The sequence below is a fragment of the Mirounga angustirostris genome, unplaced genomic scaffold (genome assembly GCF_029215605.1).
Source record: "Mirounga angustirostris isolate CCGP_5_RB_7025 unplaced genomic scaffold, mMirAng1.0.hap1 SCAF_4, whole genome shotgun sequence".
Classification (NCBI taxonomy): domain Eukaryota; kingdom Metazoa; phylum Chordata; class Mammalia; order Carnivora; family Phocidae; genus Mirounga; species Mirounga angustirostris.
Genome location: NW_026991712.1, coordinates 185,692,465 through 185,715,338, shown reverse-complemented (window position 1 = coordinate 185,715,338; position 22,874 = coordinate 185,692,465). Strand labels below are relative to the sequence as shown.

The following is a 22,874-nucleotide window of genomic DNA, read 5'->3' as shown; positions in this document are numbered from 1 at the left end:
CCCCACAAACCGGGCTGCAGCCGCGGAGCCCTATGGGGGCTGGAGTCCGCGAGGCGGCCTTTGTGCGCCTCAGAGGCGGAGCTGGGACTACTACTCCCACAATGCTCCGCGCCCGCCCCCGCGCCTTCGGCTTCCCGTCGCCCACAGACTACATTTCCCGACAGCCCTCGCGGCTCTCCCGCCCTCCCTCCCGAGACACGAGCCGAACTGGGCGTCAGGTCGGGGAGCGGGTCGGGTTCCCGCTCGCCGCCGCCGCCGCCGCCCCCCGCAGAGACTCTCCCGCCTCTCCCACCGCGCCGGCCGGAGGAGCTGCATCGCCAACTCTGCTCGGCCGTGGAACCGCCGGCCCGGGAGCACTGAGCCCGGGACGCAACGCGCCGAGCCCCCTCGTCACCTCCAGCCGGGGCGACCCCTCCCGGGTCCGCCCTCGCTCTGCGCGGCCGCCGGCGCCCCCAGCCCTGAGCGGCTCGGTGGCCCGGCGCCCGCATCCCGGGCCCCTGCACTCCCGTAGCCGCCGCCCCCCACCCTGAACATGGACTCCGACTCTTGCGCCGCCGCCTTCCACCCGGAGGTGAGTGAGGGCTGCGTCCCGACCGCCCCCGACCCACCCCCACTCCCGTCCTGCGCTCCCGGCAGCCGGACCCCCGCCGGCCGACCGCCGCCCTCCCCTCCCCCAGCCTTCCCTCGTCGCCCCCTTGGGCGCCCAGCCCCGCCCCCCACTCGGGCCCGCGCCCCGTTCTCCCTGCCGGCCCTCGCCTCGGCGTCCCTGCCGCGGGTGTCCGCGTCCTCCCGGCGCCTCTTCCCTCGGGCCGCCGCGCCCACCCTTCCCCGGCCTCGCGTAGCCCCGGGACCTGTCTGGGCCCCCGGCCTCTCCCCGCCGGCTTGGCTTACTCCTTCCCGGCCCCCGGGGGCTCGGTCCCAGCCGCCGCCGCCTCGCGTTCCCGCTTCTCTTAGGAGCCCCTCCCCCCTCCCGGAGGGGCTCGCGGTCCCCCTCGGACGGGGACTCCGCTCCGCGCGCCCCCGCCTTCTCCCTTAATCCCCGGGCCCGGTAGCCCGCGCCCCGCCCCCTGACTCCCGCGCGGCCCCCGCCCCCTCCGGCGCCGGGGGCCTAGTCCTGCCGGTCCCCACCCCCGTAAACACCCGAGTCGAGCCCCCCACCCTCGGCACTCTCTCCTCCCCCTCCGGGGCCCCCGCCCCCCGGCCGCGGGCTCTCTCGCCCCGCCCCGGCTCCCCCTCCTTCCGGGGATCGGCCCTCGGTTCTCCCGGGCGGCCCCTCCGGCGCCCCCGCCTCGGTCCCTTCTCCCCCCGGAGGCCCGCGGGGCTGGGGTGCGGGTCCGGCCGCGGGCGGGTGGGGGAGGCGGCGCCGGGCGCGTTCGCCCGCTGCGCTGCCGCCTCAGGGGTTCGCGGGGCCCCCCGGCCCCGGACCCCGAATCCTGCCCGGCTTTCCGCGCCCCCTCCCCCGCGGGGTGGGCCCCGCACCTTCCGGGGCCGAGTGTCGGCGGGGGGCGGCTTCCGCGGAGGGCGGGGAGGGGGCCGCACCGCCATCTGCTTTTCCTAAAGGCGGCGAGGCGGCGAGGCGGGCGGGGCGGGCGGGGCGGGGGTGGCGCGGGTCCCTCCGCCCCGGGCCCGAGGGCGCCGCCGCCTCCCGCTCCACGTCCAGGCCCCTGACCCACTTGTGCGTGTTCCCCGCCTAAATAAAAGTTCTCCCCGAGAGTTTGAGGGCCGAGGGCTGCGGCCGGAGCGCGGGCGGTCAGTTCTTCCCGGGGGTGGGGGCAGGGTCTCTCCGACGCAGGAAATGCCGGGGACCGCTCCGAGGCGGGTGCTCCGCCAACCTGCGCGCCCCTCGGGGTCCGACTGGCCGGGGGTGGGGGGCGGAGGTGGTCTGCTAGAACCGAGTTGAGAAAATAAGAAGTGGAGCCCTTTGGAAGGAAACCTGCGGGCAGCACGCCGGCCACCGGGCCGCTTTCTTGGCCCTCGGTCCTGGGGAGGGGCTGGGTTGGGTCCAGGAACCCACCCCCCAATTTCCTGTCCCGCGTTCGTCCTTGCAGGGTGGTGGGACCCTGGGCCCTGGAAATGGTAGCGGAGCACGTAAGGATGAGGTTGGGGTGGGTACTAAAGTGCTTAAAGGAGACTTCAGTAAACAACGCTAGTCGAATAAGCCGAAATAAAGCAGAGTTGTTTTGCTTAGTAGTAAATAAGGGTTCTTTCTCCCGGAGCTGCTGTTCCTCAGGAGAAAAACCCTTCTTGTTGAGGGCATTTCTAGATTGAATGGAGACAGGACACACAAGCCAAAACCCTCTCGTATTTCATCTTCAAGGTGCAAGTAAACCCAGCCCGAGCATTTTTTTTTTTTTTTAAGATTTTATTTATTTATTTGACAGAGAGACGCAGGGAGAGAGGGAACACAAGCAGGGGGAGTGGGAGAGGGAGAAGCAGGCTTCCCGCAGCGCAGGGAGCCAGATGTGGGGCTCGATCCCAGGACCCTGGGATCATGACCTGAGCCGGAGGCAGACGCTTAACGGCTGAGCCACCCAGGCGCCCCCCCAGCCCGAGCATTTCTGGTTTATTTTCTGAGTCCGAGAACATTCGGGTTCTGGCCCCCTGGATGTTGGGTGTTGCAGCAGGGGAGGGAGAAGTGGGGAGTGCTAGGAGGAGGGGGCCACACAGCCCTGGCTGGGGAGGGTTCAGGCCTGAGCGAGCTTTGTAGGATCAGGAGCAGTTGACTTCTGAAATCACTTAAAATACTTTGATTACAGCTGCAGCTGGACTTTATTTTCAAAATGGAAAATCTGTAGCAAAAAAGTAGTTATTAGAGCTCCTGATAGGCCTCCAGAGCGTGATAGATAATGTTGGAAAATGCCACGGGAGCACTAAGAAGTAGACTTTTCTACGTTTTTATCTCCTGCCCAGTTTCCCAGTGTGCTTGGCATAACATCACAATCCCCCTCCCTGAGCCTTCTGAGCGCAGTGTTAGTTCTTGACCCAAACCTACCTTATCTTGTTTCTTAGAGTGTTTGTAAATGTAGCAGTATATTTTCGAGTGGTTGACAATAAAAGCTCCAGCTGGCTTAGTTTTGTTTCTGGATTCCACCTACAAGTGCCTACTCTCAAATACACCCCTTTTCTCGCCTGCTAACAGGAGTGCTCCCCCAGTTACAAGAGGCGCAGGACTGTGGAGGATTTCAACAAATTCTGCACCTTTGTCTTGGCCTATGCCGGCTACATTCCTTATCCAAAGGAGGTAATCTTCAGTGCTTCTGCTGGCAGTGAAACCATTGGCCGGGTGGGGGTTTGGGAGGGGGCTGCTGGGGGATGCCAGATGGCTGTCAGGTAGAAACCTTTCTTAAAAAGTTAGCCCAGCCTGGGAGGTGGTTCCTAAAAGTCTGATAGAAAACGCAGGCTTGTCTAGAAATGATTTAATAAACTTGGAGTGTTTGTTGGTTTGCAGATAACACGTTTGATGTCCATCTGCTCTGAATCTCCAGGGCTTATTGAGTGCCTACAGTGGCTGGGCAGTGTTCTTGGCCCTTACAATATATGAGAGGGGTGCTGTTGTTGATCCCCATTTTACAGATGCGGATGCTGGGGCCCAGGCCTGGGGTTCAACCGGATGGTTGGGCCTGGTCCACACTGTCCTTCCTGGTGAGCAGCTCCCCGGTTGCTGTGCGCACCATATTACAGAATCTTCAGGGACTTGGGGCCAAAATCCTGAATTTTAAAGGATTTTTTTTTTTCTTGCTAAAGGGTAGGACTGAGGACCACTATTGTCACGGTGCTCAAACTTGTACAGGGCTAAAAAGAAAGGAATATGGTATTTCTGGGAGACCAAACCCCAGCATTGGCTTATCGTTTCTGTTTGCTGTGTACGTGGATAAATGCACTCTTTGTGCCACGCAGAATGTTGCCACTATTTGCAAATAAAATGCTTGAATGGTCTGAAGGAGCCGTAGGGATTAGCTCACTGCTTTGGGGCAGTAATTACCTAGTTTGATTTTGTAATATTTGGGGGTATCTCCAGTTTTTAGAAAGAGTGTCAGGAAATTCTCAAAACTAATTTAAATTCATTTAATTAAAAAAAAAAAAAATGCAACCCTTGGGGCCACAAATGGAAGGGAGATTTTACAATCCGGGAAAGATAAGGGGGTATGAGAGGGTGTTGTTGGCATCTTTCTAGATATTTACTGGGCATCAAATGAGTTCCTGGCTCTGGGACAGGGGCTGAGGGCTCAGCAAGGGAAGGTTTTCCTCCTGGTGGGTTCACATTCTATCTGGAAGGTCATAGTAAAGTACTCATGACACCATTCCTAAAGAGCACTGCTTACGAGAGCCGAGAAGGTCACGGTTCTGATAGCCCTCGTCTGTAGTCCTGACCTGGCTGGAGGGTGGGGGTGCGGAGCCTGGGAAGCTCTGCTTGGGGCCAGCCCTTGTTGCCGGGGACTAGTCACACCACTCGGCCCCGGCTACCTGTGCTTCTGTCCTTTCAGGAGCTCCCTCTGAGGAGCAGCCCCAGCCCTGCCAACAGCACAGCTGGCACCATTGACAGCGACGGCTGGGACACGGGCTTCACTGACATTGCGTCGGCCGTGCCCCTGCCGGTCTCCGACCGCTGCTTTGGCCACCTGCAGCCCACCCTCCTGCAGCGAGCCAAGCCCAGTAACTTCCTGCTGGACAGAAAGAAGACCGACAAGCTGAAGAAGAAGAAGAAGAGGAAGCGAAGGGACAGCGACGTGCCCGTGAAGGAGGGGTACATGGGGAGCCTGTTGAAGCTGGAAGCCGCTGACCCCTACGTGGAGACCCCCACGAGTCCCACCCTGCAGGATATCCCCCAGGCTCCCGGCGACCCCTGCTCGGGCTGGGACTCCGATACTCCTTCCAGTGGATCTTGTGTCACGGTGTCACCTGATCAGGTCAAAGAAATAAAAACTGAAGGCAAACGGACTATTGTCCGGCAGGGAAAGCAGGTGGTGTTCCGGGACGAGGACAGCACTGGCAATGATGAGGACATAATGGTGGACTCGGGTGAGTGGCCCCTGAGGGGGTCCGAAGAGCGGTCCCTTCCCTGGAGGGTGACAGCAGAGTGTGCCCACCACCCCTAGAGAGAACGGTATCGGAAGGTGGACACTGAGATGTTTGGGAAGGGGGTGATTGCAGCTAGAAACAGCTGAGATTCCAGGACAGGCCTCAAAATAGAAAAATACATACAGCTTCTCAGTAAACATCTCACGGTTAATTCCTGGTGCCACACATTTCAGTGTCCTTGGTCACGCATTTACTCCACTGCCCTGCCCTTCAGTGGGTGTGTGTTGAGGATCAGGCTTCACTGCAGCTCAGCTGCTCTGCCCCCCGCGCCCCCGGGGGCTGGGGGAGGGACCTCGCTGGGGGAGGGAGTGCAGGCAGTGTTTGCTCTCTTCTTCACACACGTGTCTCTCCCTTCAGATGACGACTCCTGGGACCTCGTCACCTGCTTCTGCATGAAGCCGTTTGCTGGCCGCCCTATGATAGAGTGCAACGAGTGCCATACCTGGATTCACCTGTCCTGTGCGAAAATACGGAAGTCCAATGTTCCGGAAGTGTTTGTCTGCCAAAAGTGCCGGGACTCCAAGTTTGACATCCGCCGCTCCAACCGTTCCCGAATGGGCTCGCGGAAACTGTTTCTGGACTGACTGTTGGTGAGCGAGGAGAGCATGGGCGAGGAATCAGAAGGGACGAGGGGCCTTTTGGCTCCTCTTAGTTGAGCACAGAACTCTCAGCTCTGGTGCGGGCAGACCCCTGCCATTCAGGTGCCTAAGCAAAAGGGCGGGCTGTCCGGGGTAGGACCTGTATCTGCCAGTGACTGAATAAAATCCTTGTTGGCCAAAGCTGCTGCTAGAGCTGTGTTCTCTGCAGTGGAGGGGGGCTCACCACCCAAGTACAGTGGGTTCGGTTCAGCTGAAAGTGAGGGTACGTGGTAGTTATGAATTCTTGCTATCATTGTTAACAAACTCCGCCGGCTGGAACCAGCGCTAGCTGTTTTCCTGCTTCCGCTGTCTTGGGAGAGGAGATGTTCAGTTTCCCAGGCCTGTTAATGAACAGCCATACGTGTAAGCTTTTTCCCAAGTGTAAGTCTTTGACCGTAAGTGTCTGTACAGCAACCATCGAGCTGCCCCTACCTTCGTGGCCTGCCCTCTCCCTGCCTTAGCTGCTGTCTGTTTGTCCCTGCAGGCTGCCAGCTAGAGTCCTCTGGTCTCACTCTGAGCGGAGCCCTGCGGCGGTGGCTAGCTAGTGATCCCTCGGTTTCCTTCTGTTTGTTTAAAAGGGACAGTGTGTGGCCACTTCTTGGCGGAAAAGGGGTTGGTTGGGGGGGTTGAGGTGGCCCGTGTTCATAACTCAGTTTCCTGTTTTGCACGATGTAAAAAACCTGTCTTTTTTGCACGATATAGCCAAAAGTATTGGCAGATTTCTGCCGGGGTGCCCTTTCCAGTTGGTGTATGAGGTCTTAGGGGTGCCCAGGCGAGCTGTTTTCAAGCGAGAGGGCACTTGGATTCTGTCCTCCTCTCTTTCCCTCACCTTGTTCCAGTAGCAACGTAAACCTTAGGCAGTCACGGGAACGGCGTTCCTCTACTTCGTGAGGTAGAGAAAACTCGAAGGGAAGGCCTCTCCTGTGGTTGATTCTTAGGATGCCCTCAGACAGGCTGGCCTGCTGGTTTCCTGGGGCAAGGTTAGGATTTGACGCCTTTTTTGTTTTTTGTTGTTTTGTTTTGTTTTGAAATTGGCGAGTGAGCGGTATGGTAACATTGGCCTCCAGGAATATACCACTGAACTGTGCAGACTTCCTTCGACCTGAACTGGGACCCTGGACCGGGGAGCCTCCGGTGCCAGCCCGGCCTGGAGAAGCCCAGGAGTTTGTGCCTGTAGCTCGCACAGGGCTCTGTCCGAGGGCCGTGTACCCTGGGCTGCCGCCGGTGGCTCTGGGGCCTGCAGGGACAGGAAGGCTCCCACTTTCTCCAGAGTTGACAGTGCTCTTTAGCAGTTCAAATACTTTTCTCAAAAACTTTTTTTTTTTTGGTAAGTAGATGGGTGTGTTTTCATACACATTGTTTCTCGTGAAGCATGAAAAGGGAAGAATGCCCAAGTTGGTCCTATTTATTTACAGCAGGGTGGACCCCCGGTCTCTCTGCTGGGGTCTTCATGTGGCACCTTCGTGCTGGGCTCCCCGGGGCACAAAGGGGGCTTGAACTCGAATTGGCTGATCGGAGCCCATGTTCTGCGCTAGTATCGTTCATGCTTCACCAGCCAGCTGCTTTTTGTTGTGTTTTGTTTTTAATTCTGTTGGTTATATTAACACAGAAATAGAGAGAAATAGTTTCTGAAACCCAGTTTATCGTGAAGATCCCCAAGGGAGAAGTTCTGCTGTAGAGAAAAACAGTAAGAAGCGGGCTTAGAAACCACCTTCTCCTCAGACAGCTGTCTGGCTCTGATGAGGGCAAACGTCCAGGAAAAGTTGGAGAGGAATTTGCCAAAGATCTGCCCCATGACATTGCCTGTCCAGTGTCTTCACCATGAGAATAGCCAAAGTTCCAAAGTGTTTTTCTTTTTTAAAAAAACTCCACGAAGTTTTAAAAGTGCATTTAAGAATATGTGTGATTTTAGAGCGGAACTGCCAGGCCTGGCGATTGCTGTATTGCTTTTAGAAGGTTGGATGCCTGGTGACACCTCTGGAAGGTACTCAGTAGTCCTTTCGATCTGTTTCCTTCCTTTCCTTTTTGTTCCTTTAACAGATCTCCATCCCTGTGGGTGGTGTCCTAGGAAGTCAGGACACCTTGGTTTTTGTGTTTGCTTGAGCTGGGCAGCTGCAATCAGCTTTATGCAAATTAGGCATGGCCCATCTAGGGGCTCCTGGTTGGTGGCTAATAAAGTGAGGGGAGGGAACGATGTCACCCCAAGAGTAAGCCTCTCCCATTGGCATTGGCCAGGCCAGACACTTAACATCGTTTACATGGTTCTGTGTGATTATAAAGTTTATGTGTATAAAGCGAAGCTGTTTCTGTGAAACTGTATATTTTGTAAATAAATATATTGCTACTTTGAGGTTCATGCCTAGCTTCAGGTGTTTGTTTTCTCTGGGGGAGGACAGTGGTGTTTCTGCTCCCTTCATCCCCTCTCCCAAACCATGATGACATAGAGACTTGGGGAGGTAAAGTCTGAGTTTGGTTTAGCAGGATGAAGCGTGCCCACAACCTTTCATACACTTTTCTAGTAAATTCTCCAGGATCAAACCACAGTATGAATAGACATGAATAGCTTTCGCAGTTTCATCATGCTGTGGATTAGCTTAAGCCCCAGTGAGTGGTTACCTGCTTTGTTAAAAGCTGCAGCCTCCTCCGAGGTTCTGCAAGCAGATTTGCGGTCTCCCAGGGGTGCTCATTCTGCCCCTTTACACTTGGGGGTCCCCATCGCCTGTCCTCTTCCTCTCACTCAGCTGTGTCTGCCCGTCTCTAATCTGGGACCCACTAGTAGTCAACTAGTACCTCCTTTTGAGCAGCCAGAATCTACGCACCAACACCTCTTAGAATCTTGGAAATCCTGGCCGGGTTGGGCGGTGAGCCCTGCTCTGGTTTCCAGGTGTCCGAGGCTGTTGGTGGGTGTGCCTTGGCTCGTCAAAGCGAGGAGGTGAGGGCCCCGGGCTTTCGCGAAGGGGTGGGGCTCGCACCGGCGGCGCTGTTGGGGCTGTCGGGCCGGGGCTGACTCTGGGAGCACCCCTTGTCGTGGTACCCCGGAGCCCACCGGACTCGGGTGATGCAGGTCACAGGGAGCGCGCGAGGAGGTGACCCGGGAGCAGAAAGGAGGCGGGCGCGCCTCCGCCTTCCGGCGGCCCCCGCCCGGCCCGCAGGCCCCGCAGGCCCCGCCCCGCTCGCCGGCCCCGCTCCCTGGCCCCGCCCCGCCCGCAGTCCAGCTCAGGTCCTCGGGCCCCGCCCCCCGCCCGGCCCGCAGGCCCCGCAGGCCCCGCCCCGCTCGCCGGCCCCGCCCCGCCCCGCCCGCGGTCCAGCTCAGGTCCTCGGGCCCCGCCCCCCGCCCGGCCCGCAGGCCCCGCCCCGCTCGCCGGCCCCGCTCCCTGGCCCCGCCCCGCCCGCGGTCCAGCTCAGGTCCTCGGGCCCCGCCCCCCGCCGGGCCCCGCCCCGCAGGCTCGCCGCCGCCATCTTTGTTAGGGGCAGCTGGGCCTGGCGTCTAGAGATGCCGAAGTCGTGCGCGGCCCGGCAGTGCTGCAACCGCTACAGCAGCCGCAGGAAGCAGCTCACCTTCCACCGGTGAGGGGCGGGGGCGCCGTGGGGCGCGGGTGCCCGGCTGCCGACCCGCCTGGCCCGGCCGAGCGGCCGCGGCCCCCGCCGGAGCCCGAGGCCTGGCGCGCGGGGCGGGGACGCCAGGGCCGCTGCCCGGCCGCGGGGGAGGCCCCAGGGCGTGCGGCTGGCCCCTTCGCGGACGGGCCGGCGGCGCGGGGACAGGCGGGGTGGCCGGCGGCCGGGCGCCGCCTGGCCGGCTTGGGCGCGTGGGGAGCCTGTCGGAGAGGCTGAGCACGGCCTTCCCGCGGTCGCTCGGGGCGGTGGCGTGTGGAGGAGGCCGGGTGCGCCGCGCCCCGCAGCGCCTAGCACTCGCTGCAGTCCTGGGGGTTTCGCCCCCCACCCCCGGACTTGATCTTGTTCACAGATGCAGCCTGGAGCGTAGCAGGTGCTCGGTACCTACTGGCTGATGCGTTTCCGAACGAACGAGCGACGGTGGCGCCCGTCGGTGTGCCTGCCGTGCGCTGGCCACTCGGCTTGTCCCCGGCCTGGCCTCCTGTCGGGAAGCAAGGGGGGGGTGGAGGAGCGAGAACGGTCCAGGGTGTCGGGAGAGTGGGGCCGGCCGCGCCGATTGGCGGGAGGTTTTGGAGTCTGTCGTCACGCTCCCAGGGCTCCCAGAGTCGGCCCTGATGGGTACTGGGCCCCTGCCCCGGAGAGCTCAGGTTCCAGCCTCTGCCCCTTAGAGCACGACCCCCGGGGCCAGCTGCACTCTCTGTCTCCACTGCCCTCCCATCACCATCTTCCTTCGCAAAGTGAAGGTCTTCATGGAAGGAATAAGACCTACAGAAAAGCACACAAATTACAAGTCCACAGCCCAGCCCATTCCGCAAAGCGAACACTTGTGTGACTGCTGCGAATCCGAACATCACCAGCCCCTAGGGAGCCCCCCGCTGCACCCCCTCCCAGCCCCTTGTCCCCTCTCATCCCCAAGGGCGGCCGGAGAGTGGGGCGCTTTGGCCTGTGTTGAACTTGGCACGCGGAGTCCAGCACCATGGTGCTTCCCTTGTGTCTTCTACTCACGGCTGTGAGTCACCTGGGCGTCCTTCCTCCCCATCTCTCGAGGTGCTCCGCTGAGTGAATATACCAGAACTGACTTGTTCTACAGTTAAAGGGCATTTGGGGGCCCCCGTATCTTGGCCATCACAAGCACAGGACTGGGGACAGTTTTGCTGGGACGAGTCTTCCTGTGCATGTGTCTCTCTTCGCTTCCGTTGGGCACATCCCAGGAGTGGAATTGCCTCTGGCTACCTCTGGAATTCATTCCAGTCGGACTCTGGCCCCCGCCACTCCTGCAGAGGAGCTCTGCCAAGTCCCCGGTGGCCCGGCTCAGTGCTGGTCCATCCTCACCCAAAGCAGCTTCTCTGCAGCATTTGGCACGGCCGACCACTGACCTCTTGTGACTCTCTCCCACTTGGCTTCTGGGGCCCCCCTTTGACCTCTTCCTCTGTCACAGTGTCCCTTCTCGGACTCCTTTGCCGGATCCTCCTCCTTTCCAGCGCTAGCCTTGGAGCCCTTTGGGGGGGGCCATCGCCTTGTGTCCTCCCCATCCACACTCACTCCCCAGGGCTCCAGTTTCCCCCAGGCTTCACCACCCTTTACACAGGGACGGTCCCCACGCTGACGTCTCCTGACACGTGTCCCTTGCTGCTGCACTTCAGCACTTGGTCATGTAAAAGGCACTTCAGATTTAACAAACAGAACCTAAATTCTGATCCCCCAGGCCTGCCCCTCCGACAGTACCTCCCCTCCCATCTTAATACACGAAACTCCTTCCTTCTCTTTATTTTGCGGCTCACAAGCAAACCTTATTGCACCAGCTTTCGAAATGCATCCCCGGTCTGCCTGCTCATGACCCCTCCGCTGACACCCGGGTCGCAGCCACCAGCTGCCCACCCTCCTCTGTCACCCTCGGCCCAGAGCTTCCAGGGACTGCCCACCTGCCCGAGGCTGCCTCCTGAGGTCCTCACCCCTGCTCTTGCTCCCACCCTCTCAGCCAAACCCGCCTCTGACCACGACCCCGACATGCTGGGGGCCCCGTCACAGTGCCTTGGCACTTGCTCTTCCTTCTGATACGCACATGGCTCGCTGTCCTTCCTGCGGCTTCTGCTCAGATGTCACCTCTCAGGAGGCCTTCTTGACCACTTCCTACTTGATTGCGACGCAGTCTATGTCTGTTCGGTTTACTGTCTGTTTTCCTGTTCTAGAATGTAGGCTCTATGAGGGTGAGACTTATTCGTTCCTACTTCCCAGAGCCAGGGGCAGGGCCTGCACACGGCGGACTCCCCAAGGCACTAACAGGCTTGCCCTGCAAGTGTACCTTCGGAAGGTTTCCTGGCCACGTTTGTGGCCCCACATTGCCTACTGAGAATGCTGTAAACAGGCATGACAGAAGCTTCCAGAAATTGGATGTGGTTTAACAGAGCGAGGTCACTGAATTTTCCAAGGTGTCCAGTAAAATGCCATGTGGTGTTTTCAAAATTCCACACAACTCTGCCGTGCCAACCTGAGCCTCGCAAATTCCTTCATGTCTCCCTTGCCTCCTAGGTTCCCGTTCAGCCGCCCAGAGCTGCTGAAGGAATGGGTGCTGAACATCGGCCGGGGCAACTTCAAGCCCAAGCAGCACACGGTCATCTGCTCCGAGCACTTCCGACCCGAGTGCTTCAGCGCCTTTGGAAACCGCAAAAACCTGAAGCAGAATGCCGTGCCCACGGTGTTCGCCTTTCAGGATGCCGCGCAGGTGAACACGGCACCACCTCTAATGTCTTCAGCTCCAGCCTGCAGGGGTGCAGCCAGCAGCTGGGGCGGGCGTGGTGTTTGCAGGCTGAGAAGTGCGGTGAGGGCAGCCCCCCGGGGTTCAGAGCCCAGCTGCCCTGCTGGCCATGACCTTTGCTGTAGGTCATTTGCAATTTAAAGCCCCTTTAGGGGCGCCTGGGTGGCTCAGTCCTTAAACGGCTCAGGTCATGATCCCGGGGCCCTGGGATCGAGCCCTGCGTCGGGCTCCCTGCTCAGCGGGAAGTCTGCTTTTCCCTCTGCCTGCCACTCCCCTGCTTGTGCTCTCTTTGTCAAATAAATAAATAAAATATTTTAAAAAATTAAAAAAATAAAGCCCCTTTAAAAATAGATCACGCATGGGGCACCTGGGTGGTTCAGTTCATTGGTTAAGTGTCTGGCTCTTGGTTTCGGCTCAGGTCATGATCTCAGAGTCGTGGGATCGAGCCCCGGGTCAGGCTCTGTGCTGAGTGTGGAGCCTGATGGAGGATTCTCTCTCTTTCTCTCTCCCTCTTCCCCCCGCCCCGCCCCCCCAAATCACGCCCTGCAACCAGAAGCTGCTGAAGCAGCTGACTGGCAAGTGCACCAAAAGCTTGGTCCTCTATGCATTTCATTTTTTTTTTAAAGATTTTATTTATTTATTAGAGCACAGGCAGAGGGAGCGTCAGGCAGAGGGAGAGGCAGGCTCCCCGCTGAGCCGGGAGCCCGACGCGGGACTCGATCCCAGGACCCTGGCATCGTGACCTGAGCCGAAGGAGACGCCTCACTGACTGAGCCCTCCAGGCGCCTACATGCATTTCGTTTGCTGGGCGTCCCGTGGCTTGAGGCTGCACGGTGAAGACCTTCCGAGTGGCCGGTGGTGGCTGTCTTGCATTCAGACCTTGTCTTTTTCTTCCGAGTAGGCAGCGGGGGCCGGGAGCTGTGGTCAGGAAGCCGGACACCATGCCGCTCCCACGCAGCAGGTGGCGCGCCGGCTGAGAGCTCTGGGCCGCGCAGGGAAGGCTGCTGCAGGGGGAGAGCCGGAGGGAGGCCGGGGGGCCGCGGGGCCCAGACTTGGAGCTGGCAGGGGTTGGGGCCCGCTCGCCGACAGCGTCAGCTCTGGCTGGTTGGAGGGTGGCAGGGGCCACGGTTTGTCGGGGGAGGGGAGAAGGCGCCCTCCGGCTGGAGCCCCTGGTGTCGCGTGTGCCGTCGGGTTGGCCTGAGCTGAAGGGGGGTGTGGTCGCGAGGGCGGGTGGCCTTTGCAGGCCCGGTGGGCTGAGAGGGTGGCGGCCGGCAAGGGCCGAGCCCGCTGAGCCCCCGGGGGACGGGGTGCCCTGATTCTCTGAGTTTGGCCCTGTGCATCTGGAGTTTGATTTCCCAGCGGGCCATTGGAGTGGCCGTGGCTCCTGTGGGGCGGCTCGGGGGAGAGCTCCCGGACTGCTGGACGTGGAGGCCCTGAGGGGGATTATCTTGAATTTCCCAAGTCCCAGAGGTGTACTGAGTCGCAGAGTGCGGGCGTCACCCTGGGCACCCAAGGCCAGCCGGTACCCGTGGGGGCCGATGGTACTGGCAGTGAGAGGGGAGGCGGTTACAGGGGTGAGGAAGCCTGAGCGCATGTGCCCAGCAGGCCCTGCGTCGGGGCGCCTGCCCTCCGTCCGAACTTTGTGCCCGTCTGCGGGCTCGTGGCCTCCTGTCCAAGTCCATGTTCCCGTCCCCTGGAGGAGGGCCCCCCGACCGCTGTCCATTGTCCCCCCGCTCGCCTGGCTTCCCGTCGGGCCGGCTCCTTGTGGCTCCGGGGGGGTGGGGGGTGGCACACGTGCGTTTGCTCTGACTCAGCTTCTCTCTCTGGTCGGCTCCCTGAGGGCAGGGGTTTGTTTCACAGCTTTACTCCCGACGCCGAGGAGGTTTCGTTGTCGCCGACGTGGAAGGCCTTTTGTTTTCAGGTGATACGTATTTGATTTTTATTGCGGTCAGAGCACGTAACGTGAGATCTAGCCTCTTGACCCACTTCCGAGTGTACGGTACGTGCTGTCAACCACGGGCACGGGGCAGGGCGGCGGGGTCTGGAACCTCATCGTCCTGATGGCCTGACGCTGCCCTCTGACCAGCCCCCTCCTCCGTCAGTGCCTGTTGCGAGTGGAGCTCGAGCACTTCTCATGCATTTGTGGTGAGATGTGAAGTGAGCTTAGTTTAACAGCTTGGGGGGCTGTCGGTGCCCGGCGCCAAGAGCTAGGGGTAGGGGCCGCTGCTTCCGGCCCCGTGGCTGGGGGCTCGGCTCCGGGGATGCCCGGGCACTGGCAGCAGGCCCTGAGTCAGAGGTTCTCGCCTAGGTGGCTGCCGCGCCTTGAGTCGAATTTGAGTCACCTCCTATGGGCCTGGAGTGTCAGGCCCTGGGGGACACGAAGGAATCAGGTCCCTGGCTTCACGGGGCCTGTTCCCGGGCCTCTGACCTAAGATTTGGGGACAGCTTCAGGGAGAGTGAGCCAGTGGGTGGTGCCGGTTCTGGGGGTGACCTGCACCCCCGGGGAGCCTGTGGACAGTGCTGTGTGTCTTGCAGCTGGTGAGGCAGAACGCAGACCCGGCCGGCGGGGGTGCACACGTGGACTCCTACAAGGAGGAGGTGAGTGCTCTGGCACGCCCCGAGTCAGGACCGAGGCCTCGGCGCAGACGCCGGGGGGGGCACGTGCCCCCCCGAGCCCCGGCCTGCACGGCTTGGTCATGCTCTCCTCACAAACCAGGGTTCGGATTCTGTGCTTTCCTCCCTGTTCGATAGCGGGCAGCCCAAGTTGCCTGGGGGGCTGGCTCGGCCCGCTTCCTGAGGTCTGATCCCAGGCCCGGGCCTGGGGAGCCTGTTGGTTTCTGCCGGTGCCTGGCCGCGGCCCCCGCCGGGAGAGCGGAGAGCGGGAAGGGTTCCCGGTGGGCTGCCCACTTCTGCCCTGCTGTCCCCAGGTCGTGCCCGAGGCGGGGCCGGCAGAGTGCGGCCCGGGGAGAAGGACTGCCAGTGCCCTCGAAGCGCTGCCCCCGAGCACTGGCGGCGCCACGGAGCAGGTAAGGCCCGGGGCCTGGGGCCGAAGGCAGCAGGTGGTTGGCCGGTCTCTGCACACGGGGATTTGCTTCGAGCAGAGTGAGGCAAACTGGTGCCCAGGCCACGAGCGCCCCGGCCCGCGGCCCGGACCTCAGGAGCCCTGTGCGGAGTCTGCGCCGGCCTCCGCGGCCCCCGCCTGTCGCCGTCCCGCGGTGGCAGCCCTGCTGGGCCCGGGCTCGCCTCCGCCTTCACGCGCCTCTGTCCTCAGGGCTTGCCGCAGAGACCGCAGGGAACCCCGGCCCCCGGTCCGCCGGCCAGCCCCACACAGCCGTCCGACCACAGCTACGCCCTCCTGGACCTAGATGCCCTAAAAACAAAACTCTTCCTGACCCTGAAGGAGAACGAAAAGCTCCGAAAGCGCCTGAAGGCCCAGAGGCTGGTGATGCAGAGGATGTCCGGCCGCCTCCGCGCCCACCGAGCGGGGCAGCCGCGAGCGCCGAGCCGAGCCGGGCGGCCAGGCTTCCCTGTCAGCGCCTCTGGGGCTCGGGCCGTGGCCGCTGAAGCGACAGTGAGGCAGGCCAGGCCCACCCCCAGCCACCTCAGGGGAGGTGTAGCCGCGCCGGCCCGGGACAGGAGCGGGACGGTGGGCAGGACAGACTCGGTCCTCCCGGAGGGGCCGGGGCCCAACTGTCCTTCCAACGAAAGCTGGGCGGGGGTCTTCAGCACCACAGCGTGAGGAGGCGTCCTGAGCCGAGGGGGGTGGAGTGCGTTTCCCGAGGGGCGGCGGGGCCCAGGGAAGGACACGAGAGGGGGTGACGGCGCGGTGGCTGAGACTGGCCTCTGTTCTGAGGCGGGCCTCCCGGGGCCTGGCGTGAGTGATGGACAGAATAAAGTGTCTTCCTACGCTGCAGGTTTTCCTCCTTTATTTATAAACTCGGACAGGGGTCCCGTGTTTCTCGGAGTTTGTTACACCATTTGCTTTTACAAAAGACCTGCATTAGTACCTGCTTTCGCTAACCCAAGGAAATCGGAGGGGGGTTTTCACTTTTATGACAAAAGGCGTAAAGCAGAAGATGCAGTCGGTGAGGATTCTGTTCCCCGGGAACTAGGCGTCTGCGCCTCTGGGCTTCAGCTCCGTTTTATGCAGCCCTTGGTAAGATGTGTCCGAAGGTTTCTGAAAAACTTGAGAGGTGATTTTTTTGGATCTGGGAACACTCAGACCAAACCAAACCAAACCAAATGACACCACACGACCTCCAGGAAAACAAGGATCCTAGCCTAAGTCATCTCCTGACTCTGGACTCCTGTTCCTCAGGCAGAGGTCTAATGTGGAAAACTGAACCACGGCTTCCAGTTCAGCCTCATGGTTAAAAACGGGGCTTCGACAGTGACGGCCAGAGGATGGAATGAGGGTGTGAGAAGGGGGGCTCTTATCACTTAGGTATTTTGCTCACCCCTGAAAACGCACATACAGATGCACTGAAACACTATCCCCAGTTTTCAGGAAAGGTTTATTGTGGTAAGAGAGCGCCTTCTGTACAGTCCGTTTCAGACAAAATGAAGAGAATCGGGGCCCAAAGAGCCACCTGCCGTGGAGGGACGAAGGGCCGCGTCCAAAGTCAGAGTTCACGCCACCTTATTGCACGATTTACATTCAGAGCTGCAGCTCAGAGAAAAACTTTATCAAATGGAGATAAATATTCCAGAATTTACGACCTGAACTGTTTTTGAAAACTGGAGTAAGGGGGTATCAGCAATTACTCTGGTACCACCGCAGAGCCTGATTTTAGCAGTAGCTGCGGGGCTGGGGGGTGGGGCGCTGTCAGACCCACCACCAGCCAGGGCCTCCCGGCTTCGAAAATGTTCTGCATCCACAGAAGAGGCAAGTGAAGGAAGAGGGGCTTGGGAGGCGCCACCAGTCCCCCCCGAGGAGGGAGTGGGGCGGGAGGAGGCGTGGGAGCAGCTGCGCCACCTGCTGGCCGCGCACGAGAAAGCAAGCGAGGCTCCGGCTGGCCTTGCTCTCCCAGCATGGGGGGCATTTGGCAGGACCCGGAGCCAGGGTCCTTTCAGTCCCCGGCCCATGCTTGCCCTCTCCTCCAAGCCTCCCTCCGTTCCTGAGCTCCAGTGTCGGGGGGTGGGGGGGCGGCAGAGGCAGGTCAGGCTGAGCCATGGGGGCAGGCTGCGAGGGACATGGCTTAGCTCGCATCTGCCTTCTGCCACAAGGACACAGGTGGCCCCTGGGAGGAAGTGACCGGTGACAGGGCTGGGCCCTGGGACCGGGGGATTATACCACTCTGTCCCAAGCCACGTGCCAGTGGAATGATTCCAGAAGTTCGGGGGGGGGAGGGGGGGGGGGAGGAAGACATTAATTTCCAAAACCATTCGTTCTCAGATAAAAAGCAGATTTATAAACCCACACAATCCTCTCCAGCTTCACTGAATAATATTTCAGCAGGAAAAAGTGGTTTTTGGGAAGTTGACTAACAGACGCTCACTTGTTCTGGAGACCTCTGCTCACGAGAACAACTTCCTTCCTTTCCATTTTGTTTTCCATGCTCAGTGTGGATTTTAGGAAAAGTAGTTCACAGTCCTACGTGTGAGGGCAGGATGTTCCATAAATACCTCAAGACCGAGCGCTACTGGGTGGCTGCAGTCGGCACGCGGGGCTCGGGAGCCTAGAGTGAAATGACCAGTGCCCAGGGCCCTTCCCTCCAGGGACATGATCCTTGGGAAACAGCCACAGGCCGTGCCACGGTTCTGGTCCAGGTGGGGCTGCCTCAGTCCTACTTACAACACCCATGAAAGCGGGGTGTCTGTGTGTCCCTCCACATAATTGATACGGTACCACCTTCTTTAGGAATAATATAAAATAAACACATCTGATGTCTGGGTTTTTTCCCTGCTTCTGAATTTGGAGACTCCTAGGAAAGGATTTTTTGCAGCCTCTTGTAAATCTGGTTTCTCAAGCAGTTTATCCATCTGTATCGATCCTGTGAGCTGTGAAAGACAAGACAAACTGAATGTATCAAAAGGCAACTGTTTCCATGCCCTCTTCCACCGAAGGGGTTCAGCCACCACCTGACCAGAGGCAGAATACAAGCTGCGGAGATTCAAATGGTTCTGGAACACACAGAAGCAGCTGGGTGTGCTTCCGGCCCAGCCACCCAAGCTGCAGTTTCCAAGCAAAGAGCTCACTGGAGTCCCACCGGGGAAGGGCGGCCGCCACCCCTCCTCAGGGCATCCCATCACGGGCTCTGAGCAAGTCACTCGCTCCCAGGCGGGTAACACGGCGAAGCTGGCTGTCACTCCACACTCTGGTGTCCCCGGTCCCCATCAGTGGTTGAGGGCCTCCCCCTGGTCCGTGCACAGGGCAGGCGACTGCAAAGGGGCAGCTACTCACACTGCTTTGGTATCCTAAGCGCCTCGTTGTCCAGCGCCATCACCTGGTGCAGGACGCCTCGGAACTGGTAAAGCACTTTCAGGTTCTTCTCCTCACCTACGCACGGGTCGTAGAAGCCGGGCAGCCCCGCCTGTAACAAACACAGTCTCACTCCACGGGACCCGAGACCGTTGTTTCAAGCCCAGCACCACTGCTGTCTGCCGCCACCTGAGGATCAGCGTGGAAGGGCCTTGACCTTCCCTCAGGAGCCGTCCACGGAAGATGCACACCGCGGAGCTGAGATTGTCAGAAAGTTGCCTGTTTAGCCCTAGGCTTCCCTCGCAATACAGACCCCTTCTCCCACGTTCGAGACCCCTGTCTTCACAGAAGCCCCGCCAGGACTCCTGAGAGAGCGAGGTGTTTGGCCTGAGCTGATCTGCATTTTAGTTTGCCTTTACCGTCCCCACCCCTGCGCTCCAGCATGAGCTTCCAACGTGCTACAGACTCACACTCTTTCTAGAACAAGGCAAGGAATGAGGAGAACGTAAGCTCCGTGAAGACAGGATGCATGTTTTGTTCGCTGCCCTACCTGGCACACAGTAGGTGCTCAGGAAATCCTTGCTGCGGGGACGGGTGACGTGAACAGCTCCAGTGTGACTATAATTCGGGTGCTGGGCAGCAGGCCAAGCCAGTGCCAGCGACACGAACGGTTCCACCACAACGAAATGGCCATGCCAAGGTGCCAGGCCGCCCCCCTCCACACAGGCCTTTCGTGTCTGAACCCCGCGGGCAGGCCCCGTACCTTGGAGGCCTCCGTGAGGATGAGCTTCGAGTCCTTCACCAGGCACTGCAGGGGCACGGTCACATCAATCACCTTCACCTTCTCGCTCTTCCTGCTCTTGTCGTTGACGAACTTCCCGTACCAGGCGTTGACGATGATGAGCCCTGAGGATGGACGCAGTCTGAGCAGAGGTGGGTCTCTCACAGCCGGGCCGCAGGAGCGCCGTGCCCCTTTGAGACCCCCAGCGCCCACCCCGCCCCGAGAGAGGCCAGGCCTTCTCACCCATTCTGGACTCTTCCGCCTCAATAATTCTTCGGACAGATTCCTGCATCAACCGAACCTGCAAAGAACAAGGAGGGCCACTGTCAGGGTCCCTCCTGGGCTCTGCCTCTGGGTTCAGCTGTAGCATAAGCATGGCCACATTTTCACCCCTCTGTTCACAAAGAACCCAGTGGTACCCCTGCATTTATGCCAGATATTTCTGTTCTGTCACCTAACAACAGTTCACTCAAAGGGAAGAAAAAGAGGACAGACAGGGCCCTCCGGTTCTTAGAAACACCTTGTTATGCATTTCGAGGGTAACTGCATCTCATCTTCAGGACCGGGCCTGGAGGTCCCGGTATTGTATCCCGCAGGGATTAGAAAGAGTGAAATGACCAGTGAAGCTGCTGGCCCCTGAGGCCCACGTGCAGAGGGCACCGTGATCCCCGAGCCCCGGTGAGAGGCGTGCAGCCGGAGTCACCCAGAGCAGAAGGACTTCGGGGATGCGCCTGCGCAGCACTTACAGCCGCTTCTGCCTCTTGTTTCTTCTGCAGAATGTCGGTGGCTGTGCTTTCCCTTTGCTTTTCCAACTCCCTAAAGCGAGAAAAACACAAGCCACATGTTAGCGCGGACTGAGACAACAGAGCGCGTCGCTGGACCTGCGCCCAGCGAACAGTGTGAGCTCTCCCTGCATTCCTAGCTCTGGAGCTTTAGCAAATCTTTCCAAGCCCATCTCCAGCAAATCTGTTCGTTTCGGGCCTCTGCGGCTGCCCTTTCTTTTGTCCCTAGATGGCTCTCCCCTACCTCCTCACTGAAGCACATAGGAGGCCCGCTGCCGTGGGAAGCAGCCCCCACCTGAGAGGAATCTCAGCAGTGAGGGGTTGGAGAGCTGAGGACCACAGGGGAGGCCACCTTCTGGGACTATCATAGAACACTTGAGGTGGGGACAATGTTTACTGTTTTAGGTACAAAATATACCTTTTTCTTACGTAGCAAAGCACTGGGACTCCGGGCAGCGCAGCCCTGTCCCGTCAGAAGCCTTGACCCCACACACTCTTCTTTCTAGGCCTCAAGCCTCCTGGGGAAGCAGGGCCCTGAACTCCAGGGATTCAAACGCTGGAGGGGCCCCAAAGAGGAGATTCTCTGAGCTCAGCGACTTGTTACATCAGACTGTTGTAAGTAATGAATCTCAACCACCTCTCAGATGGAATGCTATCCCCCAGTGTGTTGTCTACAAGAAACTGCAAAATAAATGAATGTTTCTGTAATTTCCAGGACTGTGGTTAATGCACGCCTGTGTCTAAGAACTCAAACCCACTCCTGTGGAACTCAGTGCCAGGAAAAGAAATGGTTAGAATGAGGACGGGGGCCTTTCTATTTCCTGTGGTCACAGTGTAGAGTCTGCACAATTTTGTAAACTAGCTCTAACCCTTTCTGGAAGTAGGAGGGATGAGTGAAGGGGGCCCAGCAGCAGGGCCGCTAATGAGCCCAGTCAGCACCGACCGAGCACCCACTACGGGCCGAACGCCATGCTGAGGCTTCACATGTACGAATTAATTTTCCTAGTGACCCTCTGAGTAGGTTCTATAATTATCATATCCATATAAAACACAGGAAAACTGAGGCACAGAGTTGTTTACTGATGTCCCCGTGACATGTTAGGAACTCACTTCTCTTTTTGAGCCCTGAGGTATGGTTTGATGACCAGACGGTGAAGAGCAAAGTAGACCACGAGCGGCCCCACGGTGGCATAGAACACGGCGCTGGGAAGAAGCTGGTCCGTCAAGTGAATAGGGAAGAAGTAAGTTTGACTGGCCCTGTTTAGCCTGAAAACAAAAACGAAACAGAACACCCAAGATGAGTCAGGTTTCCAGGGAAGGGTAACGGAGGTCTCAGCCACAGGACGAGAACGCTCAGATACACAGAACGCCAGGTACAGCTGGTGTTATAATCTACACACCTTTTGGTCCCTATTCCAAAGTTTAGCTGCTAGACTTGATGTCCGTGACAGAAGAAAGGTCCCCTACCAGCTAACCTCACGGGCAAAGCAGTGACTATCACTTGTCCAGAGTGAAGGTGGTCTTAGAAGACAGGAGCGGGCACCTCCTGGGGTCCTGGAGACAGAGACCTCTCCGCCCTCAATTTATCTCATCGAAAAAAGTGGGTGAAGACTTCCAAAGTTGGCAGATCAAGGAGGTTCTGCTTCTAGTAATGGCTGAGTGGCTCCTGTTGGACCAGCCATCCCACAGGTAACCACTGTCAACGAAGACCACAAGCAACAAAGACTCGCGGGGACTGGAGAGCAATGCAGGCCAGCGGGTACACAGGAGGGCTGAGAGTCTAGAGCATGCAAAGGCACTGGTTTCCTGTTTTTTTGACAGCTTTGAGCCCAAGGGCAAGTCTTAGCTGCTACCGTGTGGATGGTTAACACTGGAAAGAAATCTGCAGTCCTAGGAGATTGAAGACCCAGAGCTTAGAGTCTGAGGCAACCATAGCAGCTGGGAAGTGGGGGTCCCCCAACAAGGGAAATCAGAGCCCCAAGTTCTTTGTATAAATGTGGCACAAATCCCCAGCCGATCCCGGTCTATCAGTGGCCTTGGCTACAGGTGAAGTAATTGTGCTGTTTTAGCTGTTGCCACACACTGAGTCCCAGCTCACAGTCTGACTTCTGCCAAGTTAATTACCTTTGAAAAGGAAAAATCAACACTTCTTTGGGAATCGTAACAGAATATAGACTCTCTACACTGTACTACTCACAATACCCAAGGTACAATACAAACGACTCTGTACCTAGGTATATAACAAGCGAAAAAGGTAATGAACCAAGACCGACCCCAGATGACCCAGATACGGGAACGAGCAGGTAAGGATTTTAGAGCACTACTTTATGCCCAAAGACAGTATGCACTGCATGGGCTTTAACAGCAGACTGGAGGTGAGAGCAGTCCGTGAACTTGTAGACAAATCAAAAGAAATTATCCACTATGAAGAACAAAGAGAAAAATATTGAAGGCAAATGGGCAGAGCCTCAGAAACCGCTGGAACTACATCAAGAGGTTTAGAGGTAATTAGGGCACCAGAGAGGAGAGAATGGGCCAGGAATTAAGATTTGAAGAACGGCCTAAAAGTTCCAAATTTGATGTGGGACATAAATTTACAGATGCAAGGAGTTTAGCAAACCCCACGCAGCATAAATACAACAAAACCCACATGTAGGTACATTGTAGGCACAAACCGCTGGGAAAAAAAAGTTAAAAAAAAAACAAAAACAAACCCAAAACCAAAGCAAAACAAAAAGTTAAGTATGTAGGGATTAAAAAAAAAAAAGACATCGGGGTGCCTGGGTGGCTCAGTCGTTGGGCGTCC

General features: G+C 58.6%; 3 protein-coding genes across 5 annotated transcripts in view; 2 read left to right on the top strand and 1 right to left on the bottom strand.

Annotated features, from left to right (window-relative positions):
- The first annotated feature begins 431 nt into the window (after positions 1–431).
- Positions 432–14,259, top strand: PHF13 (PHD finger protein 13). Of its 3 annotated transcripts, none has more exons than XR_010411132.1 (6): positions 432–571; positions 3,140–3,241; positions 4,485–5,019; positions 5,437–5,669; positions 11,859–12,051; positions 12,729–14,259. XR_010411132.1 is itself a non-coding variant. In XM_045898811.3 (4 exons), the coding sequence occupies exons 1-4, from the start codon at positions 533–535 to the stop codon at positions 5,661–5,663; spliced, it is 903 nt and encodes a 300-aa protein (XP_045754767.1). In that variant the 5' UTR covers positions 432–532; the 3' UTR covers positions 5,664–8,073. The 3 variants fall into 3 exon arrangements, 1 of the variants encoding a protein (XP_045754767.1); XR_010411133.1 differs by having other exon boundaries at positions 12,711–14,259; XM_045898811.3 differs by lacking the exons at positions 11,859–12,051; positions 12,729–14,259 and having other exon boundaries at positions 5,437–8,073.
- Positions 9,132–16,450, top strand: THAP3 (THAP domain containing 3). Its single transcript, XM_045898810.3, has 5 exons — positions 9,132–9,284; positions 11,859–12,051; positions 14,620–14,682; positions 15,012–15,110; positions 15,356–16,450. The coding sequence occupies exons 1-5, from the start codon at positions 9,211–9,213 to the stop codon at positions 15,821–15,823; spliced, it is 897 nt and encodes a 298-aa protein (XP_045754766.1). The 5' UTR covers positions 9,132–9,210; the 3' UTR covers positions 15,824–16,450.
- A 134-nt stretch (positions 16,451–16,584) lies between these two features.
- The window catches only part of DNAJC11 (DnaJ heat shock protein family (Hsp40) member C11), a 76,365-nt gene continuing 70,075 nt past the window's right edge, over positions 16,585–22,874 (bottom strand). The window contains exons 11-16 of the mRNA XM_045898809.3: positions 21,179–21,334; positions 20,033–20,102; positions 19,530–19,587; positions 19,269–19,411; positions 18,488–18,617; positions 16,585–18,084 (exon numbers count right to left, since the gene is read on the bottom strand). Coding sequence (XP_045754765.1) covers positions 18,059–18,084; positions 18,488–18,617; positions 19,269–19,411; positions 19,530–19,587; positions 20,033–20,102; positions 21,179–21,334 — 583 coding nt within the window. The 3' untranslated portion in view covers positions 16,585–18,058. The remainder of the gene's footprint in view (positions 18,085–18,487; positions 18,618–19,268; positions 19,412–19,529; positions 19,588–20,032; positions 20,103–21,178; positions 21,335–22,874) is intronic.

Excerpts from the sequence above, each read along its gene's own strand:
- PHF13 (XM_045898811.3), top strand. The coding sequence starts at position 533 with ATGGACTCCGACTCTTGCGCCGCCGCCTTCCACCCGGAG. Across the intron at positions 572-3,139 it reads CCGCCGCCTTCCACCCGGAG|GAGTGCTCCCCCAGTTACAA; the intron begins GTGAGTGAGGGC and ends GCCTGCTAACAG. Across the intron at positions 3,242-4,484 it reads ACATTCCTTATCCAAAGGAG|GAGCTCCCTCTGAGGAGCAG; the intron begins GTAATCTTCAGT and ends CTGTCCTTTCAG.
- THAP3 (XM_045898810.3), top strand. The coding sequence starts at position 9,211 with ATGCCGAAGTCGTGCGCGGCCCGGCAGTGCTGCAACCGCTACAGCAGC. Across the intron at positions 14,683-15,011 it reads TGGACTCCTACAAGGAGGAG|GTCGTGCCCGAGGCGGGGCC; the intron begins GTGAGTGCTCTG and ends TGCTGTCCCCAG. Across the intron at positions 15,111-15,355 it reads CTGGCGGCGCCACGGAGCAG|GGCTTGCCGCAGAGACCGCA; the intron begins GTAAGGCCCGGG and ends CTCTGTCCTCAG.